The sequence below is a fragment of the Nicotiana tomentosiformis genome, chromosome 6 (assembly GCF_000390325.3).
Source record: "Nicotiana tomentosiformis chromosome 6, ASM39032v3, whole genome shotgun sequence".
NCBI classification, from domain to species: domain Eukaryota; kingdom Viridiplantae; phylum Streptophyta; class Magnoliopsida; order Solanales; family Solanaceae; genus Nicotiana; species Nicotiana tomentosiformis.
The window spans coordinates 80514972-80539860 of record NC_090817.1 but is presented as its reverse complement, the minus strand read 5'-3'; the positions used below and the strand labels follow the sequence as shown (position 1 = coordinate 80539860).

The 24889-nt window shown below is 41.1% G+C and overlaps 1 protein-coding gene across 1 annotated transcript in view; it reads right to left on the bottom strand.

The window, feature by feature from the left end:
• Positions 1–234: 234 nt before the first annotated feature.
• Positions 235–24889, bottom strand: part of LOC138894277 (uncharacterized) — a 44136-nt gene continuing 19481 nt past the window's right edge. The window contains exons 4-5 of the mRNA XM_070178961.1: positions 2341–2417; positions 235–678 (exon numbers count right to left, since the gene is read on the bottom strand). Of these exons, the coding sequence (XP_070035062.1) occupies positions 235–678; positions 2341–2417 (521 nt within the window). The remainder of the gene's footprint in view (positions 679–2340; positions 2418–24889) is intronic.

Sequence of the window (24889 nt, the reverse complement as noted above, 5' to 3'; positions counted from 1 at the left end):
CAATAAGAGCCTTTCCTGTAGCAAGGAAAGGTCTATCAAGAATAATCGGAACCTCATAGTCCACTTCATAATCAAGAATCACAAAATTTGCTGGGAGAATGAACTTGTCAACCCGAACCAATACATTATCAATCACCCCCAACGGTCTCTTCATTGTACGGTCAGCCATTTGTAATCTCATAGATGTGGGTCTTGGTTGCCTAATTCCCAATGTTTTGAAAACCGAATAGGGCATCAAGTTGATACTCGCCCAAGGTCACATAGAGCTTTTGCAAATTTGGCACTTCCAATGGTATAAGTAATTGTGAAAGCACCGAGATATTCCAACTTTGGAGCCATCGAATGCACAATTGTACTCACTTGGTGAGTGACTTTGATAGTTTCAAAATTCACCGATCTATTCTTTGTCACCAAGTCTTTCATAAACTTAGCATATCCGGGTATTTGCTCCAAAGCTTCAACTAATGACACATTTATAGAGAGACTCTTCATCATATCAATGAACTTCTCGAATTGATTCTCACCATTTTTCTTGGCAAGCCTTTGGGAATAGGGAGGAGGTGGCTTAGGCAATGGTGCCTTAGATTTTTGTACTACCATTTCCGGTATGTCAATCACATGATCCCTAGATGGGTTCACATCCTCTTGAGTCTCTTCCAGCGTGTCATCAATATCGATCTGTGCTTCATCATTTGCTTACACCACATTGTTCGGGATCTCCTCTTCTTCTACCACTTGCTCATCATCCACAAGTTGCCTTTGGATTGAGGTAGGTGCATTCCCACCTTTTGCACTTCTAGTAGTAACGGCCATGGCATGCCCCGTAGTGTTCCCACCCTTCGGGTTTACTACCGTATCACTTGGTAGTGCCCCTTTAGGACGAGAATTTAAAGCTTAAGAGATTTGACCCATTTGCACTTGTAAGTTACGGATTGATGTGTTGTGTGAAGCAAGTTAGGCATCGGAATCGACATTCTTCTCCATCATTTTCCTAGACATGTTCTCAATACGACCCATTTCATTATTGGAGGAATTAGGACCACGAGAAGGATAAGGAGGTGGGTTTCTCGGTTGTTGCTACATCGGGGGACTTTGAAAACCCGACCCCCGATTTCCTTGGTTGTAGTTTCACCCGCCTTGGTTGTTGCCTCCCCAATTTCCCTGATTATTATTGTTTTTCCAATTCCCTTGGTTATTGCTTCCACTCCAATTGCCTTGATTGTTTCCACTATTCCAATTGCCTTGATTGCTAGAATTCCAATTGCCTTGATTATTCGAAGGTCTCCATTGTTGTTGACTAGGGACTTGGTGGTTGTTTCTTTGCCCTTGAAAGTTGTTCACATATTGGACCTCTTCATCTTGATCATTGTAAGAATCGCCTTGATCAAACCCACTACCATCTTGCACAAAATTGTCCATTCTTTGTTGCACTTGTGGACTTCTTGGTCTTTTTTTGTTTACCATCATATTGACTCCCTCCATAGCATTGACTTGCCTCAGGTTTTGCACTTGTTGAAGTTGAGCCTTTGCCAATTGGTTCATGGTGGTTGTCAACTCGGCTATTTCTTGCCCATGGTCATGTAACTCTTTATGAAGAAGAATCCCATTTGGATCACCTTGTGGGACATTGACTCTAGATTTCCACGCCGATGAAGTATCAGCCATTTCATCCAAAACCTCACATGCCTCCGTATAAGGCGTAGTCATGAAGTTCCCACCGGCAAGTTGATTCACTACACATTGGTTGGTGGTATTGATCCCCCGATAGAAAGTTTGTTGAATCATATTTTTCGTCATATCATTGTTGGGGAACTTTTTCACCATTGTCCTATATCTTTCCCATATCTCGTGTAGTAGTTCATTAGGCTCTTGCTTGAATGCTAGAATTTCATCCCGAAGAATAGCCATCTGCCCGGGAGAGAAGTACTTTGAAATAAATTTCTCCGCAAGTTCATACCACGTACGAATGGAATGATTTGGCAAACGTTCCGACCATCTAAAGCTTTCTCCCGTAGAGAGAAGGGAAAAAGCCTTAGCCTCAAATCATCCTCAGAGACATTTGTTTGTTTGCTTCCCCAACACGTATCACCGAACCCCTTCAAATGTTTATATGCATTTTGACACGGTGCACCGGTGAAGAACCCTTGTTGCTCGAGCAAAGTGAGCATCACATTGTTATTTGAAAGTTGCTCGCCCTAATACGGGGTGGACTATAACACTTGCATACCCTTCATTCGGCAACACCCGGTATGGAGCCGCTCGTGGTGGAGGTGGGGGTGCAACGGGCACATTGTCTTGAGGCGGTCGGCCTCGTCTATTGGATTAAGGTTCAAGAGGGACCTCATCCATTGCATCATCATCAACTTCCACATCACCCACGATTATGTTTCCGAACTCGTTGTTTGCCATCAATGCACCTACAATACTCACACGTTAGTAACAAGGAAGGAAAATGAGACAATTCTCACACAAAACCAAATATATAGCTAAATCCGTTATTATCTCCCCGACAACGGCGCCAAAAATTAATCTCGTCCAAGCCATACCTCTATTTGGGGTTGTGAAATGGTCGGAGCAATAATAGTACCCAACAAGGAGTCGGGGTCGATTTTCTACAGGGAGCTATGAATGGGACTTAGGAGTATATATTCGAGTGAATGAGCTTGAATTATCTCAGATTACACTTCCGCAAAAGTTGGTTTGTTTTTAAATCTATTTTAAACTAAGAATGACAACTAAGAATTAAAACTAGCAAATTATAGTTGTTTGTTTTCCAAATGGTAAAAAGGCCTAGGGCTATGTCCTTCACCTAGGTGTTCCCTTAATGGGTTGTAAGCCTTAAAGCTTATTTTCTTAGTCGGGGTATATTATAACTATCAACACTCAAGTATCCACTCAATACTTCTCGGTCAGAGAGTAATTTTGCCCAATTTGGCTTTCTCAAGTCCAAATGGGAATTGAAAAAGCAGTTGATAATAAGCTCAAGTCGGGTTGTACTATCTCTAGGTTCAACCCTTTAATTAGGTTTATCAATCTCTCGATTGACCCAATTTCTTGCTAGCCAAGTTTTCCTAGACTAAGTCTCTCTTTCTCAAGTAGAGACCAAGTCAATTAGGCATGAGATAATGTTTGCAACCATTAAATCTTCAAATAAAAGCAAGAACTAGGCTAGATAATCAACACCCAACCATAAACAAACAATAAATCAAACACCCATTAAGTTCACACCCTAGGGTTGGGTCACAACCCTAGTAAAATCTAGCTACTCATGCTTAAATTAGGAGATGAAGAAGAAGAAGTGATAATCAAACCCATATTAAAGATTGAAATGATAAAACTATTATTCAAAAAGATCAAAATGGCAAAAATAATCAAAAGAAGCAAAGTAAACGGCTGCTGATGTCAAAAGGTACATAAGTTGACCTAAAAAGTGAAACTGTTCTATTTATACAGTGCTGGAATTTTCGGATAAAATTGCCCTTCTCGGAGGTTCTGCGGCCGCAAAATACCATGTGCGGTCCGCACTCTTCTTCAGTCTTGATAGGATTTAAATCTGCGACCGCACAATTCTGAACCGCGGCCGCATCTCTCATATTCTGCGGTCCGTACTTTTCTAGGTGCGGCTGCACAGGGTTCTTCTGTGGACCGCACATTTCTGAGTGCGGCTGCATATGCCTCTTCTACGGACTACACATTTCTGAATGCGACCGCGTAGCTGACTTCGCGGCCGCACCATAATTGTGCGGTCCGCACTTCCTTTTAGCTTGGAATGAGAACTCTCTGTACTTCTGATCTTGCTTAACTTCTGCGGCTGCACATTTTATGTGCGGACCGCACTTTGCATTTTGACTATGATAAACTTTCCTTCGCAATCTGTGGCCGCAGATGAAAATCTGCGGTCCGCACTTTGAGCTTTTGTGCCTGGTTTTGTCCTTGAGTTCAGATCACTTCTTCTTGAGTTGGATTTCATCTTAGTGGCTTATTTTCCAATTACTCCTGCAATTAAGCATATTTTATCAGTTTTCGGGAATACAATTAAATGCTTTCGGACTAAAACGAAAGTAAAAAGGTGCTAATAAGTAGTTAAAATTTTCACTTATCAATTACCTTTAGGAATACTATTAGTATAATTAATTTCGGGCATAGACATATAATACTACATATTAGCATGTAAACCTAATATATTTAGGAACACGTTAGGTTTTCTATTAGTATAATTACTTTGGGATACAGACATATGTGTAGTCATGTAATCCTATTACTTTTAGGATATACTTCTTAAAATTTTCTATTACTAATTTAAATTGAAAACGTATTATAATGTGCTATTACTAATTTAATTTGAGAATGTATTATATTGTCCAAATTCATTTAGAAAAAGGAGAGCCTATATTATTATAAAAGCACGAATACAATATTGATATACCAAAATAGTCCTAAAATATTAAATAGAAGAACTCACAGGGAAAGAACATAACTAAAATAACATATTTTTTGGACTACAAGACCTTCTATGTTAATTTTTTAATATTTAATATTTTAAAATTAATACATGTAGTCTATTAAATTCTTATTAAAAATATGTAAAAAGGTTTAATAAAGTCAATTTCATAAGAATCCTCCATATTGACAGTACATTACCACTCTATAATATCCAATACTAAGAGAAAGTAAAAGTAGTATTAAATGGGCTGCATAAAGCATTGAAATTGAGAAAACTTATCCCCATAATATTGTCACGACCCAATTTTCCCTCAGTATGACGTCGTGACGGCACCTAATCTCTATGACTAGGTAAGCCTAACATTTGCGAAATAATAAAATGAAAATATAAATTTAACAACTAACTGTAGCAGTAACAACATAACTGGGTACCATGCCGCCTAGCATGTACAATAACCAACTATTCAAAAATACACAGTAATCCCAAAACCCGAAACATCGTGAATCACACACTATAGAAGGAAAGTCTAGTGTCTCTATACATCAGAGTCTAACAAAAGGAAAATACAGAAGATAATGGACATGGGAAAGAGTAGAAGGGGACTCCGAGGTCTACGAATGTGGCAGATATACCTTGAAGTCTCCAAAGCTGTCCCGACTCACTGATAGTGCGGCTAATAAGGAGCACCTGGATCTGCACACGAAAAACATGTGTAGAGAGTAGCATGAGTACACCACGATCGGTACCAAGTAAGTGTCAAGCCTAACCTCGATCGAGTAGTGACGAAGTCAGGTCAGGACCTTACTAGTATAAATAATAATAGGGCAAGGAAAGAATGAAATATCGCAGTAAAATAAAGACTGAAATTTAACAAAAAAGAATTCATAGAAGATAACAGCGCAGTACATAGAAATACAACATGGGATCTCCCAAGATACCGTCTCGTAGTCCCAAACGTAAATGTGCAGTACAGGGAGATCTCCCAAAATACCGTTCCGTAGTCCCAAAGTAAATATGCAATACAGGGGGATCTCCCGGAATACTGTTCCATAGTCCCAAAGTAAATATGCAGTACAGGGGGATCTCCCGAAATACCGTTTCGTAGTCCCAAAGTAAATATGCAGTACAGGGGGATCTCCCGGAATACCGTTCCGTAGTCCCAAAGTAAATATGCAGCTCAACCAACAGAAATAACAGTTACAGCAAGAAAACCTACAATTGAGACTAAGTTCAAGTCAAGAAAAAATAGGAAATTTCACTAAAATATGCTGCACAGAGTTCAGATATGCAGTTAAGACACATAGGCAAGATATCCTAAACTAAACAGGATAGTTACATAAGCTAGTGTAGCTCAAATAAGGAGAAACATGTTATTACCTAGTGAAGAACAACGTTTTACAACAAATAGCCAGTGTACATATTCGTCACCTCATGTACACGACGCTCACATATCAAAACAGTACCAAATCCTAAGGGAAGTTTCCCCACACAAGGTTAGGTAAGCCACTTACCTCGAACCAAGCTCAATCAATCGGTCACAATACCTTTCTCACGAATATCCGGCTCCGAATGGCCCAAATCTAGCCAAAAGCAATTACATATCATAAATACAACCATAATAAACTCATCTAATTAATGAAATCAATACTTTAACAAAAATTTCGAAATTCGCCCTAAAATGTCGACTCGGGCCCACGTCTCAGAATCGGGTAAAAGTCACAAAAGTTGAATACCCATTCACTCACGAGTCCAACCATATAAAAATTACTCAAGTCCGACAACAAATCCCCTTTCAAAACTCAAAATCTTTGTTAAAGAAGTTTCTTCCAATGTTTCCCAATTTCAACCACAAAAATCCAAAATTAAAGAGGAAATAAATGATAGATTAGTGGAATATAACCAAAATGGAGTGTAGAATTATTATCCAATCGATATATCTGAAACGCCCTCAAAATCTCGTTCAAATCCGAGCTCCCAACCCAAGTTTTGATAAAATGGCAAAACCCCCGTTTTTGGAAAAGATATAAGTCTGCCTAGTGATTCCCTAATCGCGATCGCGGAAATAGCCTCGCGATCGCGATCGTGAAGAACAACTTTGCTGCGTCAGAAATTAACTCTACACGAATGCGTAAAACACCACACGAACGCGATGCTCTAGCTCTCAGACTCACGCGATCGTGAATGTCCTCACGCATTTGCGATGAGCAAAGTGCGTGGCCTAGCTTTGGTCTACTTAACCCTATGCGAACGCGACCTTGTCTCTACGTTCGTGAAGGACCACCTCACTTCACTACGCGTTCGCATGCCCCTGTCCACGAACGCGAAAAAAAATTCCATCCTCTCGCCCTAGCTAGCTTACATGATCGCGGATCATCCCATGCGATCGCGTATAAGGAAACCAGAACTCAGACACCAGAAAACTTCAGCAACCTCCTAAGTCCAAAAATCGATCCCCTGGGCATCCGAAACACACTCGAGGCCCCTGGGACCTCAACCAAACATACCAACCAGTCCTAAATCACCATACAAACTTAGTCGAGCCCTCAAATCACATCAAACAATGCTACAATCACAAATCACCCTCCAATTCAAACTTAATGAACTTGAAACTTCAAATTTCCACAACCGTTGCCGAAACCTATCAAACCACGTCCGATTGACCCCAAATTTTGCATACAAGTCATATTCAACATTATGGACCTACTCCAACTTCCGGATTCGGAATATGACCCCGATATCAAAAAAGTCCACTACGGGTCAAAATCGCCAAACATTCGACTTTCGCCAATTCAAGCCTAAATCAGCTACCGACCTCAAATTCACAGTCTGGATACGCTCCTAAGTCCAAAATCACCCAATGGAGCTAATGGAACCGACAGAACTCCATTCTAGAGTCGGCTTCACACAGTTCCGACTATGGTCAAAATCCTAAGAGTTAAGCTTCCATTTTAAGGACTAAGTGTTCCAAAACGCCCTGAAACCAAAAACAAAACCTCCCGAGAAGTCACATAAGCAGAAAAAGATACGGGGAAGCAGTAAATAGGGAATCAGGACTATTATTCTCAAAACGACCGGTCGAGTCGTTACATCCTCCCCCTCTTAAAACAGTCGTTCGTCCTCGAACAAGTATAGAGACATACTTGAAGTGGTGAAAAAGATGAGGATAATAGCTGTGCATATCCTACTCGGTCTCCCAAGTCGCTTCCTCGACCGGTTGTCCCCTCCATTGAACCTTCACGGAAGCAATGTTATTTGACCTTAACTTTCTGACCTGCCTGTCTAAAATAGCCACTGGCTCCTCAACATAAGATAGATCCATGTCCAATTGGACTGAGCTGAAATCCAACACATGAGACAGATCGCCATGATACTTCCGGAGGATCGAAACATGAAATACCGGATGCACTCCTGCTAGGCTGGGAGGTAAGGAAAGATCATAAGAAACCTCCCTAACACGCCTCAACACCTCAAAAGGACCAATGAATCTTGGGCTCAGCTTGCCCTTCTTTCCAAACCTCAAAACGCCCTTCATGGGCGAAACCCGGAGCAAGACCCACTCTCCAACCATGAATGCAACCTCGCGAACCTTCTGATCCGCATAACTCTTCTGTTTGGACTGGGCTGTACGTAGTGGATCTTGAATCACCGTAACCTTCTCCAAGGCATCCTGAACCAAGTCTGTACCCAATAATCTAGCCTCGCCCGACTCAAACCATTCCACTGGAGACCGATACCACCTACCATACAGAGCCTTATACGGTGCCATCTGAATGTTGGACTGATAACTATTGTTGTAAGCAAACTCCGCAAGTGGCAAGAACTGGTCCCAAGCACCCCCAAAATCTATCACACAAGCGCGGAGCATATCCTCCAGTATCTGAATAGTGTGCTCGGACTGTCCGTCCGTCTGAGGGTGAAATGTTATGCTCAACTCAACCCGAGTACCCAACTCCTGCTGTACAGCCCTCCAGAACCATGATGTAAACTACATACCCCGGTCAGAGATGATAGATACTGGTACGCCATAAAGCCTAACGATCTCGCGGATGTAAATTCGAGCCAGCTGCTCGGAAGAATAAGTAGTCATCACAAGAATAAAATGAGCTGACTTGGTCAGCCTATCCAGAATCACCCAAACTGCATCAAACCTCCGCTGAGTCCGTGGGAGTCCAACAACAAAATCCATAGTGATCCGCTCCCATTTCCACTCCGGAATATCTAACTTCTGAAGCAACCCACCCGGCCGCTGATGCTCATACTTCACCTGCTGTCAATTTAGGCACCGAGCCACATACTCCACTATGTCCTTCTTCATCCTCCTCCACCAGTAATGCTGCCTCAAGTCCTGATACATCTTCGTGGCACCCGGATGAATAGAGTACCGCGAGCTATGAGCCTCCGGAAGAATCAACTCACGCAAACCATCTACATTAGGCACACATAGCCTGCCCTGCATCCTTAATACGCCATCATCCCCAATAGTGACCTCCTTAGCATCACCGTGTTGAACCGTGTCTTTAAGGACAAGCAGGTGGGGGTCATCATACTAACGCTCCCTGATGCGATCATAAAGAGAAGACCGAGAGACCACACAAGCCAACACTCGACTCGGCTAAACAATATCCAATCTCAAAAACTGGCTGGCTAAGGCCTGAACATCCAATGCTAAGGGTCTCTCTACTACTGGAAGATATGCTAAACTCCCCAAACTCTCCGCCCGGCGACTCAAAGCATCGGCCACCACATTGGCCTTCCTCGATTGGTACAAAATGGTGATATCATAATCCTTAAGTAGCTCCAACCACCTCCGCTGACGCAAATTAAGATCCTGTTGCTTGAACATATATTGCAAACTCTGATGATCGGTGTAAATCTCACAAGGGACTCCGTACAAATAGTGGCGTCAAATCTTCAGGGCATGAACAATAGCTGCTAACTCAAGGTCGTGGACATGATAGTTCTTCTCATGCACCTTCAGGTTTCTAGACGCGTAGGCAATCACCCTACCGTCCTGCATCAACACAACGCCAAGACCAATCCGCGATGCATCATAATATACAGTGTAAGACCCCGAGCCTGTAGGCAATACCAAAACTGAGGCTATAGTCAAAGTTGTCTTAAGCTTCTGAAAGATCTCCTCACACTCCTCTGTCCACCTGAACAGAGCACCCTTCTGGGTAAGCCTGGTCATAGGTGCTGCAATAGATGAGAATCCCTAAACAAAGCGACGGTAATACCCCGCCAACCCAAGAAAACTACAGATCTCCGTAGTCGATGACAGTCTAGGACAACTCTGCACTGCTTCCACCTTGATCCCATCACTCGATACTACATGGCCCAAGAATGCCACTGAGTCTAGCCAAAACTCACACTTAAATTTTTTTGCATATAACTTCTTTTCTCTCAAGGTCTGAAGCACAGTCCTCAGGTGCTGCTAATGATCCTCCCGAGTCCGGGAATACACTAGGATGTCATCAATGAACACAATAACGAAGGAGTCAAGATAGGGACGGAACACACTGTGCATCAAATGCATAAAGGCTTCTGGGGCATTGGTCTGCTCGAAAGACATGACAAAAAACTCATAGTGACCATATCGGGTCCTGAAAGCAGTCTTCGGGATATCTGGCTCCCGAATCTTTAACTGATGATAGTCTGAACGTAAGTAAATCTTGGAGAATACTTTGGCACCCTGTAACTGATCAAATAAGTCATCAGTAAGAGACAATGGATACATGTTCTTCACTGTAACTTTGTTCAGCTGGCGATAATCAATACACATACACATAGAACCATCCTTATTCTTTACAAACAAGACCGGAGCACCCCAAGGTGACATACTGGGCCGAATGAAGCCCTTATCAAGCAACTCCTGTAACTACTCCTTCAACTCCTTCAATTCAGGAGGAGCCATACGATATGGAGGAATAGAGATGGGCTGAGTGCCCGACAACAAATCAATGCCAAAATCAATATCTCTGTCGGGCGGCATGCCCCGAAGATCAGTTGGAAACACATCCGGAAAGCCCCTCACTACTGAAACTGACTCAACTGTAGGGGTATCAATACTGACATCTTTCACATAAGCTAGATACACGTCACACCCCTTCTCAACTATTCATTGAGCTTTAAGAAATGAAATAACTCTGCTGGGAGTATACTCTAAGGTACCTCTCCACTCTAATCGCGGTAATCCTGGCATAGCCAGCGTCACTGTCTTAGCGTGATAATCAAGAATAGCATAATGGGGCGACAACCAGTCCATGCCCACAATAATATCAAAGTCCACCATGTTGAGCAATAATAAACTGGCTCTGGTCTCAAAACCACTAAGAGCAATCAAACACGACCGATACACTTGACCCACAACAAGAGAATCTCCCACAGGAGTAGACACATAAATATGGGAACTCAAAGAATGCCGAGATATACCAAATACGGGGCAAAATAAGAGGACATATAGAAATATGTAGAGCCTGGGTCAAATAATACCGACGCATCTCTATGACAAACTAGAACAATACCTATAATGACAGAATCAGAAGTGACTGCCTCTGTAGGAGCAGGAAGGGCATAATATCTGGCCTGGCCTCCCCCTCTAGGGTGACCTCTAACCCCCCGACCTCCACCTCGAGCTGGCTGAGCAGGTGGGGTGGCAATTGGTGCTGTAATCATAACTTGAGGACTCGGTAGAGCATGCTGTGCTTGAGAAGTCTGTGGAGGTGCACCCCTCCTAAATCTGGGGCAATCCCTCACCATATGGAGAGTGCCGCCACACTCAAAACAAGATCTGGGAGGGCGTGGCTGCTGTGGCTGGCTCGGGCCAGATCTGCTGGACTGGCCGCTAGGAACACCCCGTACAAGAGGCACACTAGATACTGGCGGTGCATAATAAGGTTCCTGGGGCCTAGAAGGGGCTGGAACACCGCTGGCAGCTAGAAGAGCTGAATAGACGGGGCATCTCACATAACCCCTAACATGGCGAGCTGCTGGGGCATGAGCACCAGAATAAGAACCAGTCTCTCGAGACCTCTTGGCCTCCCTCTCCTCTCTATCCCGGGCAACAATGCCCTCCAATCTCCTGGCAATACTCACAACTTGATGATAAGAAATATCTATCTCCAACTCCCTGGCCATACTAATCTGAATACTGGGGTGGAGTCCCTCAATAAACCGTCGAACCCTCTCTCGAACTGTGTTAACCAAGGCTGGTGCATGTAGGGCAAAATCACTGAAGCAAACTACATACTCTGACACAGTCATAGCACCCTGGTGCAGCTGCTCAAACTCCATGTGCCATGAGTCCCTGAGGCTCTGAGGGACATACTCTCTCAAAAACATGTCCGAGAACTGAGTCCATGTAAGTGAAACTGCCTTAGCCGGACTACTCAACTCATAAGCACGCCACCACTGATAGGCTACTCCTCTAAGCTGGAATGTAGTGAAAGAAACCCCACTCGTCTCTGTTGCTCCCATAGTACGGAGAATACGATGACACTTCTCCAGAAAACCCTGAGCATCATCTGTAGCCAATTCACTAAAGGTAGGTGGGTGGTACTTCTTGTACCTCTAAAGTCTGAGCTGCTCTACCTCAGAAGCTACTGCCCTAACCTCGAGCTGAGCTGGAGCTACCGACTGCATTGGTACAATCTCTGGAACCTGGTCGACCTGAACCCGCTGCTCTAGAGTACCGGCGACGGGAGTCTGTGCTCCTCCCCCGGCCTGAGATGTGGCAGGAGGAAGTGGAATCAATCCAGCCTGAGCTAAGGTGCTGAACATGCTCAGAAACTGGGCTAGAGTCTCCTGGAGGGCTGGTGCAGCAATAGGAACCTTCGGTGCTTGCCCTCCAGCTGGAGCTACTAGGGGCTCCTCTGTCGCAGCTCGCACAGGTGCTCTAACTGCACCTCATAGTCGTCCTCCACCCCGGCCCCAGCCTCTGGCGGCTCTAGCAGAGGGCGCGGGTGTCTGGTCATCAAATCCTCCAGTACGGGTCCTCACCATCTGTGAGAAAGAATGAATTACAGAAGTTTAGAATTTTTGATGCCAACAAATTTCGCACGACAAGGAGTTAAAGAAGCATAATTTTTCCTAACAGTTCCATAGCGTCCTGAAGATAAGTACAAGCATCTCCGTACCGATCCGTGAGACTCTAATAAACCGGCTTGTGACTCACGACCCTATGAACCTAGAGCTCTGATACCAACTTGTCACGACCCAATTTCCTCTCCATATGACGCCGTGATGACACCTAGTATCTACGACCATGTAAGCCTAGCATTTGCGGAATAATAAAATGAAAACATAAATTTAACAACTAACTGTAGCGGTAACAATATAACTGGGTACCATGCCGCCTGACATGTACAATAACCAACTATTCAAAAATACACAGTAATCCTAAAACCCAAAACATCGTGAATCACAAACTACAGAAGTAAAGTCTAGTGTTTCTATACATCAGAGTCTAATAAAAGGAAAATATAGAAGATAATGGACATGGGAAAGAGTAGAAGGGGACTCAGAGGTCTGCGGACGCGGAAGATATACCTTGAAGTCTCCAAAGCTGTCCCGACTCACTGATAATGCGGCTAATAAGGAGCACATGGATCTGCACACGAAAAGCATGTGCAGAGAGTAGCATGAGTACACCACAATTGGTACCTAGTAAGTGCCAAACCTAACCTCGGTCGAGTAGTGACGAGGTCAGGTCAAGACCCTACTGGTATAAATAATAATAAAGCGAGGCAAGAATGAAATATCGCAGTAAAATAAAGACTGAAATTTAACAAGAAAGAATTCATAGAAGGTAACAACGCAATACATAGAAATACAACAGGGGTTCTCCCGAGATACCGTCTCGTAGTCCCAAACGTAAATGTGCAGTACATGGGGATCTCCCGGAATACCGTTCTGTAGTACCAAAGTAAATATGCAGTACAGGGGGATCTCCCGGAATACCATTCCTTAGTCCCAAAGTAAATATGCAGTATATGGGGATCTCCCAGAATACAGTTCCGTAGTCCCAAAGTAAATATGCAGCTCAACCAACGAAAATAATAGTTACAGCAAGAAAACCAACAATTGAGACTAAGTTCAAGTCAAGGAAAAATAGAAAATTTCACTAAAACTGCTGCACAGAGTCCGGATAGGCAGTTAAGACACATAGGCATGCTATCATAAACTAAACATGATAGTTACATATGCTAGTGTAGCTCAAATTAGGAGAAACATGTTATTACCTAGTGAAGAATGGAGTTTTACAACAAATAGCCCGTGTACGTACTCGTCACCTCACGTACATGACGCCCACACATCAAAACAGTACCAAATCCGAAGGGGAGTTTCCTCCCACACAAGGTTAGGAAAGCCACTTACCTCGAACCAAGCTCAATCAATCGGTCACAATGCCTTTCCCATGAATATCCGGCTCCGAATGGCCCAAATCTAGCCAACAACAATTACATATCATAAATATAACCATAATAAACTCATCTAATTAATGAAATCAATACTTTTAACAAAAATTTTGAAATTCGCCCTAAAACGTCGACTCGGGCCCACGTCTTGGAATCGGGTAAAAGTCACAAAATATGAACACCCATTCACTCACGAGTCCAACCATATAAAAATTACTGAAATCCGACCACAAATCCCCTTTCTAAACTCGAAATCTTTGTTGAAGAAGTTTCTTCCAATTTTTTCCAATTTCAACCCCAAAAATCCGAAATTAAAGAGGAAATAAATGATAGATTAGTAGAATATAACCAAAATGGAGTATAGAATCATTACCCAATCGATATCTCTGAAACTCCCTCAAAATCTTATTCAAATCCGAGCCCCCAACCCAAGTTTTGATAAAATGGCAAAACCTCCATTTTTCGAAAAGATATAAGTCTGCCCAGTGATTCCTTAATCGCGATCGCGGAAATAGCCTCGCTATCACGAAGAACAACTTTGCTGCCCTAGAAATTAACTCTACGCGAACGCGATGCTTTGGCTCTCAGACTCATGCGATCGTGAACGTCCTCACGCGTTCGCGATTAGCAAAGCGCATGGCCCAGCTTTGGTCCACTTAGCCCTACGCGAACGCGACCTTGTCTCTGCGTTCGCGAAGCACCACCTCACTTCACTACGCGTTCGCATGCCCCTATCTGCGAATGCGAAGAACAATTCCATCCTCTCGCCCAGCTAGCTTACGCGATCGCGGATCACCCCACGCGATCGTGTATAAGGAAACCAGAACTCAGACACCAGAAAACTTCAGCAACCTCCTAAGTCCAAAAATCGATCCGCTAGGCATCCGAAACACACCCGAGGCCCCCGGGACCTCAACCAAACATACCAACCAGTCCTAAATCTCCATACGAACTTAGTCGAGCCCTCAAATCACATCAAACAACGCTAAAATCACGAATCACCCTCCAATTCAAACTTAATGAACTTGAAACTTCAAATTTCCACAACCGATGCCGAAACCTATCAAACCACGTCCGATTGACCCCAAATTTTGCACACAAGTCGTATTCAACATTACAGACCTACTCCAACTTCCGGAATCGGAATGCGACCCCGATATCAAAAACGTCCACTACCGGTCAAAATCGCCAAACATTCGACTTTCGCCAATTCAAGCCTAAATCAGCTACAGACCTTAAATTCACAGTCCGGATACGCTCCTAAGTCCAAAATCACCCAACGGAAATAATGAAACCGACGGAACTCCATTCCGGAGTCGGCTTTACACAATTCCGACTACGGTCAAAAATCATAAGACTTAAGCTTCCGTTTTAGGGACTAAGTGTCCTAAAACGCTCCAAAACCAAAAACAAAACCTCCCGACAAGTCATATAAGCAGAAAAAGATATGGGGGAAATAGTAAATAGGGAATCAGGGCTATTACTCTCAAAACGACCGGCCGGGTCATTATAAATATATTTTTATATTATATTTGAACTGTTTTCCTACTCAAATAATATATTTTTTAATTAATTTTTTGTGTAATATTGAAAAATATACCCAATTATTAAACAACAACTAAGAAAATATTTAAAAATATAAATGTGTGAGAAATAGAAAGAAAAATGGTTGGTAAGAGTCAATACCACTAATGATTCTGCAAACATAAAGATCTAAAATTGGAATGTCAAATCAATCATTTTACTATTTGAAAAGGAAATTTATGGTGGATAAAATTATAATTAAGATTAAATATTCAAAACAAGAGATGAACTAATATTAAGAATATGGATCAGCATAAAATAAATTATTTTTTGTGTTAAGACCAATATTAAGTCTTTCAATTAATTATTTAGCAAGAGAATCCAATTCAATTATTTTTTAAATTTATCATATGAGTGAAATTATTTTTCAAGTTAAGAAAAATCTTAGGGTACATAAATTTATTCCATAAAAAGAGTGTTAGAGATTAAAAAAATTAGAACACAAAGTAAAAGATATTATTATAGTATCGGAAAAGGTCCAAATATGCCCTTATACTATACGATATTGATCACATTTTCCCTTCATTAATACTTTAGCTCAAATATGCCCTTACCGTCACATAGTTGGTCCATATATGCCCTTAGAGTTACACAGTTGACCCATATATGCCCTTTTCGAAACGGAATCCACCCAAATTAATTAACTCTTTCGTTAATTGTATTAAAGTGTATTACAAATATTATTTTCTTTTTATTAGTACTTTTTTTCTTTATCTTTCTCTTTTCTTTCTTCTTTTTTATTTTCTTCTCTTTTTTATTTTCCTTTTTCTTTCTCCCTTATTCGATTTCCTCCATTACTGATGTCTTCTCCATTTTCATCACCAATTTCACTTGACAAAACTCATAAATTCCAATTACTAAGAAAATTCTCCCATAAGAATATTTTTATAGATCATATATTTTTTAATTTTTTAATTTTTACCGAACATATATTTAGTTCTAAAAAATTTAACAAAGTAAGATTGAAATAATATTTATATAACAAAAAATCTGAAAATCCAACAAAACTGAACAATCCAAACCGATATAATTGGTTTGGTTTGATTTTGATATAAATCGAACCAACCCGTTCCATGTACACCCCTAATTTACATAGTTAATTAAAAAAAATAGAAAATGTCCCGCTGAAAAAAGACTAACAACTCAAATTTATAACACTACAACTTGAACTCTAGGCTTTTAATCATTAAATTATCTTCCAGGAAACAATTTAAATATTTTGGTCTTTTGGGTATTGTTAAAGGTTGAGATTTTTTAATATTATTTTAAAGTTTAAACCATAATTTTTGGAATAATTTAATTTTATTTATTTAGAGAGTCAGTGAAATTGGAACTTGATTACCTTATGGGAGAATTTTCTTAGTAATTGGAATTCATGAGTTTTGTCAAGTGAAATTGGTGACGAAAATGGAGAAGACATCAGTAATGGAGGAAACAGATAAGGGAGAAAGAAAAAGGAAAAAAAAGAGAAGAAAAGAAAAAAGATGAAAGAAAAGAGAAAGATAAAGAAAAAAAAGGTACTAATACAAAGGAAATATTGTTTGTAATACACTTTAATACAATTAACGAAAGAGCTAATTAGTTTGGATGTATTCCGTTTCGAAAAGGGCATATATGGGCCAACCGTGTAACTCTAAGGGCATATATGGACCAACTATGTAACGGTAAGGGCATATTTGAGCTAAAGTATTAACGAAGGGCAAATGTGCTCAATTTCCTATAGTACAAGGGCATATTTGGACTTTTGCCCTTATAGTATTACGAATCAAACAGCCACACAAGTGTATGTTGAAGCACAATCAAAGCTAAATCCTTAATACGAACAAGCTTTCAAGACTATATTATAAAGAGTCAACTCTTATAGCGGGGTTATCCTTTGTAGATGCCTCTAGCGGAATCGAAATAATATTTTCATGTCATGCATTACTTGTAAATGTCAAATCAAGAGGCATGATATTGTTAGCAATAATAAAAAATGGTATACCGGCAATGATTTTATTATGAGGCCACTCTCTTTAGATTTGATATGTCTCTTCAAACAACTAAAATAACCACCATAAATATATCAAAGCAGAGCAACAGTGCTAAATTCATAAGGAAAGCAAACTTGATAATATGGGATGAAGCGCTTATGGCCAAGTGTTAAATGATCGAAACAATTGCCCCTGGAGATATATTGAATACCAGTGAACCATTTGGTGAAAAACTAATGACTTAGAAGATGATTTCTGTCAAGTACTATCAATAGTTACAAAATCGACGAATGCAGATAATGTAAAAACTAGCTTGCCACAATTATACTTGTAGTCTCAAATAAAAAAGATTCAACTCACAAGAAATATAAAGTAAGAACATATCCAGTATTCAGTAACTTCTTGCTTCGTGTCAGAAACGAAAAAGAGCATCTAATAAAGATGATTTGGTTCTTCCATAACACTTGGTTATCAATCCCAATTGTAATAGTAGTGCATTTAATAGATTAAAACGCAAATTATGCAAATTGCATGATAGAAATTAAAAATCCATCTTAGCTAGCAGAATAAATATGTTGATCAACTAAATAAAAGGTTGATTGCGAAATTTTATGGTAAAAATAAGATATTTTTCAATTTTTGACTCAGAGGAATATGATCCCAACAATTACTACTAAGAAGAATACTTAAATACTTTAATACCAAATGGCCTTCTACCACACATGTTTGTTGTCAAGTTTATTTTTTCTTATGTATGTCAGTGTCACCATATATGTAATAGACTAAGTTAACATTGATCTTCTATTGCATATAGATTGATTTTGAAGAAAACTATGCACGTCATGCTACTGAAAAACTTAGATAATAGTTTATGTAATAGCACATAGATGGTATATAGAAGTTTTGACAATAACGTGATACATGCAAAAATTATGATACTAGTCAATGTGCTTCTAAGTATATTTTTATCCCCGAATTTATCTTTCGTCTTTCGAAACTAAAGAATATCCTTTTAAATTTGTGTGAAAATACTTTTCGGTATGTTTATGTTTTGCAATTATAATAAATAAAGCACAGAGATAAACATCCTAAATATTGGACTATATTTATCGCAATATATTTTCTTACACGAACAATTATATGTTGCACTTTTAAGAGGAGTATCAATATCGACAACAAGAGTTCTGGTTATGGCAGAGCAACCAAAGCATTAGAAGGAATCATATACAAAACATTCATCTACAAAGAAGTATTCGGTAAGATACTATCAAATTAAATATTTTTAAATTATAATTCGTAATTATCTAACTAACATGACTAAATTGATCATTTGTGCAAGTTGTGCTGATGTCCTAATATTTTGAATTCACATATTATGCTAATGTAATAAATTTCTCGGCTTTCAGATGATTTAAATGGTTAAACCATCATGTGTCATTATTAACGTGCAACGCACGTTCATAGATACTGGTTATCATAAAAAAGCCAAAATTGGCCCTACACTATCTGTCGTTATGAAACTGGCACATATTTGTCCCTGTGATTTGCGAAAGGTTCACTTTTTCCCTTTTTCTTTACTAACGGGGCTATTAAAAAATAAAAAATAAATATGAAAAAGGTCCAAAATTGTCCTTCAAGTTTGCGAAATATTTACTTTTTCCCTAATAAAATAATTTGGCTAATATTAACCATTTTCACTAAGAGATCTTTTTTGAACCTTAATTTATGCATATTAAAATAAAAAAGTAATACTTCACAACTAATTGAACCTCCTCTTATGTATCACCACTTCCCCTCCCCCATTTACCTTAAATTAAGTAAAACAATAATTTCAAAAAAGTAATCATCAAATATATCTACTCACAATGCATTAAAGTCCATGAACTAGAAGTAAATGATTGAAATAAAGAAATCAAGAATAAAAAAGTTGAAGCAAAATGTTACGACCCAATTCTCCTATAGGTTGTGATGGCGCCCAACTCCGCCGTTAGGCAGGTCAACAGTGAACTAACCACATGATTACTCCTTTTAAAAAGTTTCCAAGTAATTAAATTCCATTCATCAAAAGGTTACGAAACAACAAATTTAAATAAATAAGACGAAAGTAGCTAAGTGCAATCAGAACAATAGTAATAATCCCAAAACCATAAAATCTACTACTGTGTGTGCCAAGACCTGGTGTCACCAGTGTATGAGCTAGTAGTAGAATATACAAAATACTAAGCTATTGTCCGAAATAAAGTAGACATAAAGACAAACACAAAAAGAAGACTTCGGGTGCTTCAGAACGGCTCGGAAGGCAGCTCACCGCTCAACCTCAGAGTATCAGGGGTGTGCGCCAGGGTAACTACCAAATGCACCTGCCTCAGAACCTGCACGGTTAGTGCAGAAGTGTAGTGTGAGTATATAAACAACATGTACCCAGTAAGTATCAAGTCTAACCTCAAAGAAGTAGTGACGAGGGGTCGACATCGACACTTACTATGGGCTAACAATAAAATGCAGGAATTATAAATAAGCATGGGTTATGTAAACAATTAATACAACTCAGCAACAAGTAGTGAATAATAATTCTTTCACTAATAATAAATTTCAAGTCGATTCCTGTCATTTAAATAATTATAACCGCTCAAGCCATAAATTAATATCAAGTATAATTAGGCTCCGAGTATTATCATGCACGATTTATGCCGAGGCTGTACAACCCGATCCAGAAATAAATTATGTGCACTGCCGAGGGTCGAACGATACGAACCATATATACATCTATTAACCTACCGAGGTGAATGACCGGCTCCCATGAGAGTAGAGGAATTTACCTCGCTAGCGAAAATACTTGCGACGCGAGTGAACATAAATTTCTCAAAGTTATTATAAATTTGTTCAATTCTTCCCAAACATAAGAAATCCAAACTGGGGATTTTAAATCTAAAAATCCTTAATCTCGGTTCCATGTAAGAAAATTAACAAGCATAACCACATAACAATACAAACAAGGCATGGTGTAAACCTAAGACTACCCTGACATCACATGTAATATAGCTACGTACGGGCTCTCGTCACCTAGTGCATGCGTAGCTCCCCACATAAATAATTTACAACAAAATACACCTAATGGGATGAGTTCCCTGTTACAAGGTTAGGCAAGAGACTTTTCTCGTGCTCAAGCTCACTTTCGATCCTCAAATTCGTTCTAAAACCTCAACTTGGTGCCGAACGACTCGGAACTAGTCAAATGTTATATAATTTAGTCAATACATATTCAAAAGTTCATAATTTAACTATTAGAGTAATTACCCAACCCAAATTGAAAGATCCCTAAATTCACCCCTGGGCCCACGTGCCCGGATTCCAAAACTTTTCAAAGATAAATGTTACCCATAACCTCACGAACTCAAATATATAATTTTCACTCAAACCCACAACCATTTTCGTGGTTAAATAACATTTTTATAAAAACCTTGATTTTTCATCTAAACCCATGATTTTAACAACTTTACATGTTAAGATCTACCCATAATCTATGTATTTAACTCACATTGGATAGAAATTACTTACCTCCAAATAGCTAGCGAAAACCCCTCGCTAAGAGCTCCAAATATCGCCCAAGGAATGCAATAAATGAGCCCAAAATGTTTAAGTCCCGACTTAAATGAAGGTTCTGCCCAACAGGTTTTTCGCTTCTGTAGTTCCTTGGCCGCATCTGCAGAAAATGCATCGCAGATGCAGTCCTCCCTTAGCCGGCCTAAATCTGCATTTGCGGAATGAGGGCTCGCTTCTGCGCTGCCGCTCCTGCGGCAGATGAGCCGCACCTACGCACGCCCACGCTTCTGCGGTCGCACATTTGCGGTTGCCTTGTCCGCATCTGCGGTTTATGGGCTGCCTATGCTGGGACGCATTTGTGGCTGCTGGCTCGCTTCTGCGAGCTCGCACCTGTGGCTGGCTCTCCTCAGGTGCAATTGCACCAGAAGCTAGGTGCTTCAGCTATTCAACCAAGGCCAAATGACTTCCGCGCATCGTCTGAATGGCATCCGGGGCCCCCGAGGCCCCGCCCAAACATACCAACAAGTTTGAAATCATGAGACGGACTTGATTGAACCCTCAGAACGCTAAGAGCAACACCAAAACTAAGAATCATATGCCAAAAACCAATAGAATCAACTTATGAACTTCAAGTTCTTCTGACTTACTCCGAACGCGCCGAATCATACTTAAACTACTCGGAATAACTCCAAATTTTGCGTGCAAGTGTTAAATCACCATACGGAACTATTCCGAGGATCGGAACCCCAATTGGACCTCGATAACACCAAATCCTACTTCAAACCAAATTTAAATAACTTTAAAACCTTCAATGTGCCAACTTCAAATATTATGCACCGAAATGCTCCCGGGTCATTCAAAACCTGATTCGAATATACGCCTAAGTCCAAAATTATCATATGAACCTATCAGAACCATCAAATCCCGGTTCCGAGGTCGTTTACTCGAAATATTGAGCAAAGTCAAACTTAGCCTTTTAAAGCCAAACCATGGAACCAAGTGTTCCGATTCCAACTCGGACCCGTCCAAATCTCGGACTAACCATCCTCGCAAGTCATAAAATAGTAAAATCACTACGGGGAGTCTTATTTAGGGGGAATGGGGATCTAGAAAGCAAAACGACTGGTTGTGTCGTTACATTCTCGACGTCTTAAACATACGTTCGTCCTCGAACGGGTCTAGAATCATACTTGGAGTGCTGAATAAGTGTGGATATCTGCTCCGCATGTCCTCCTTGGCCTCCCAAGTCGCCTCCTCGACTGGCTGGCCCCTCCACTGAACTTTTACCGCAGAAATCTTCTTGGACCTCAACTGGCGAACCTGTCTATCAACAATGGCAACTAGCTCCTCCTCATATCCTAGGCTCTCATCTAACTGAATCGTGCTAAAGTCTAACACATGCTACATGTAGGCATGATACTTCCGGAGCATAGACACGTGAAAAACTGGATGAACTCCCGATAGACTGGGAGGCAAAGCAAGCTCATAAACAACCTCCCCAACTCTCCTCAACACCTCAAATGAGCCTATAAACCTTGGGCTCAACTTGCCCTTCTTACCGAACCTCATGGTTCCCTTCATCGACGAGACCTTCAGGAGAAATTTTTCACCCACCATAAATAATAAATCATGCGCCTTCTGATCCGCGTAACTCTTTTTCCTGGACTGTGTTGTGCGAAGTCGCTCCTGAATCAACTTTACCTTTTCCAAGGCATCCTTTACCAAATCAGTACCATATAACTTAGCCTCGCCGGGCTCAAACCATCCGATGGGCGAACGGCATCACCAACCATATAAAGCCTCAAATGGAGCCATCTTGATGCCGGACTGATAATTGTTGTTGTAAGCAAACTTAGCCAAAGGCAAGAATCGATCCCACTGCCCTCCGAAGTCAATCACACATGCTCTGATCATATTCTCCAAGATCTGAACTGTCCGCTCTGACTGCCCGTCGGTCTGCGGATGAAAGGCTATGCTGAGCTCTACCCGGGTCCCCAACTCACTATGTACTGCCCTCCAGAAATGCGAAGTAAACTGAGGGCCTCTATTTGATATAATGGAGACAGGCACACCGTGCAACCGAACAATCTCCTGAATGTAAATCTGAGCCAACCTCTGTGAAGAATACGTGGTGACAACCGGAATGAAGTGTGCCGACTTGGTCAACCTATCGACAATGACCCAAACTGCATCAAATTTCTGCCATGTCTGCGGCAACCCAACTACGAAGTTCATAATGATGCACTCCCATTTCCAATCAGGTATAGTCATCTACTGGAGTAGGCCACCTGGCCTCTGATGCTCATACTTGGCCTGCTGGCAATTTAGGCACCTCGCTACATGCTCAACTATGTTCTTCTTCATCCACCGCCACCAATAATGCTGCCTCAGGTCGCAATACATCTTCGTAGCACCTAGATGAATAGAATATCGAGAACTGTGTGCCTCCTCTAGGATCTTCTCCCTCAAGCCATCAATGTTAGGAACACATAGGCGACCCTTGAGTCGCAGAACACCATCCTACCCGATAGTAACATCCTTGGCACCACCCTGCAGTACCATCTCTCTGAGAACCAACAGGTGTGGATCATCAAATGGGCGAGCCTTGATTTGCTCGAATAGTGATGACTAGGTGACAATGCATGCGAGAACTCGGTTGGGCTCTAAAATATCCAGCCTCACAAGTCTGTTAGCCAAGGACTGAATGTCCAAGGCTAGTGGCCTATCCTCTGTTGAAATGAATGCTAAACTACCCATACTCTCCGCCTTTCTGCTCAAGGCATCCGCAACTACATTAGCCTTGCCCGGATGATAAAGGATGGTAATATCATAATCTTTTAGTAACTTAAGCCACCTGCGCTGCCTCAAATTGAGATCCTTCTGCTTGAACAAATGATGCAAGTTGTGATGATCGGTGTAAACCTCACAGGACACCCCATAAAGATAATTCCTCAAGATCTTAAGAGCATGAACAATCGCGTCCAACTCCAAATCATGTACAGGGTAATTCTTCTCGTGTGGCTTCAGCTGACGTGAAGCATATGCAATAACTCGACTCTCCTGCATCAATACACAACCCAAGCCAACGCGTGAAGCGTCGTAATAAATAGTATACATCCCCAAACTGGAAGGCAGCACTAACACCGGTGCTGAAGTCAAGGCGGTCTTGAGCTTCTAAAAGCTCGCCTCACAATCATCGGACCATCAGAACGGAGCACCCTTCAGGTTCAATCTAGTCAAAGGTGCTACAATAGATGAGAATCCCTCCACAAACTGGCGATAATAACCTGTTAACCCCAAGAAGCTCCTGATCTCGGTCGCTGTGGTAGGACGAGGCCAACTCTGAACTACCTCGATCTTCTTGGGAACAACCTTAATACCCTCGCCTGATAGGACATGTCCCAAGAATTCCACAGAATCTAACCAGAACTTACACTTGGAGAACTTAGCATATAGCTTCTGTTCCCGCAAGGTCTGAAGCACCACTCTCAAATGCTGCTCGCGCTCCTCCATGCTACGCGAGTAGATCAAAATATCATCAATGAAGACAATGACAAACCAATCAATATATGGCTTGAACACCCGGTTCATCAAATCCATAAACGCCACCGGGGCGTTAGTCAAATCAAAGGACATCACTAGGAACTCATAATGGCCATATTTAGTCCAAAAAGCCATCTTCGGAACATTTGAATCCCGAATCTTCAACTGATGGTACCCCGATCTCAAGTCGATCTTAGAGAACACCTTAGCACCCTGCAACTGGTCAAACAAATCATCAATACATGACAATAGGTACTTGTTCTTAATGGTAACTTTGTTCAACTGGCAGTAATCAATGCACATCCGCTAGTACCATCTTTCTTCATCACAAATAACACTGATGCACCCCAAGGCGACACTTTCGGTCTGACGAACCCCTTTGCTAG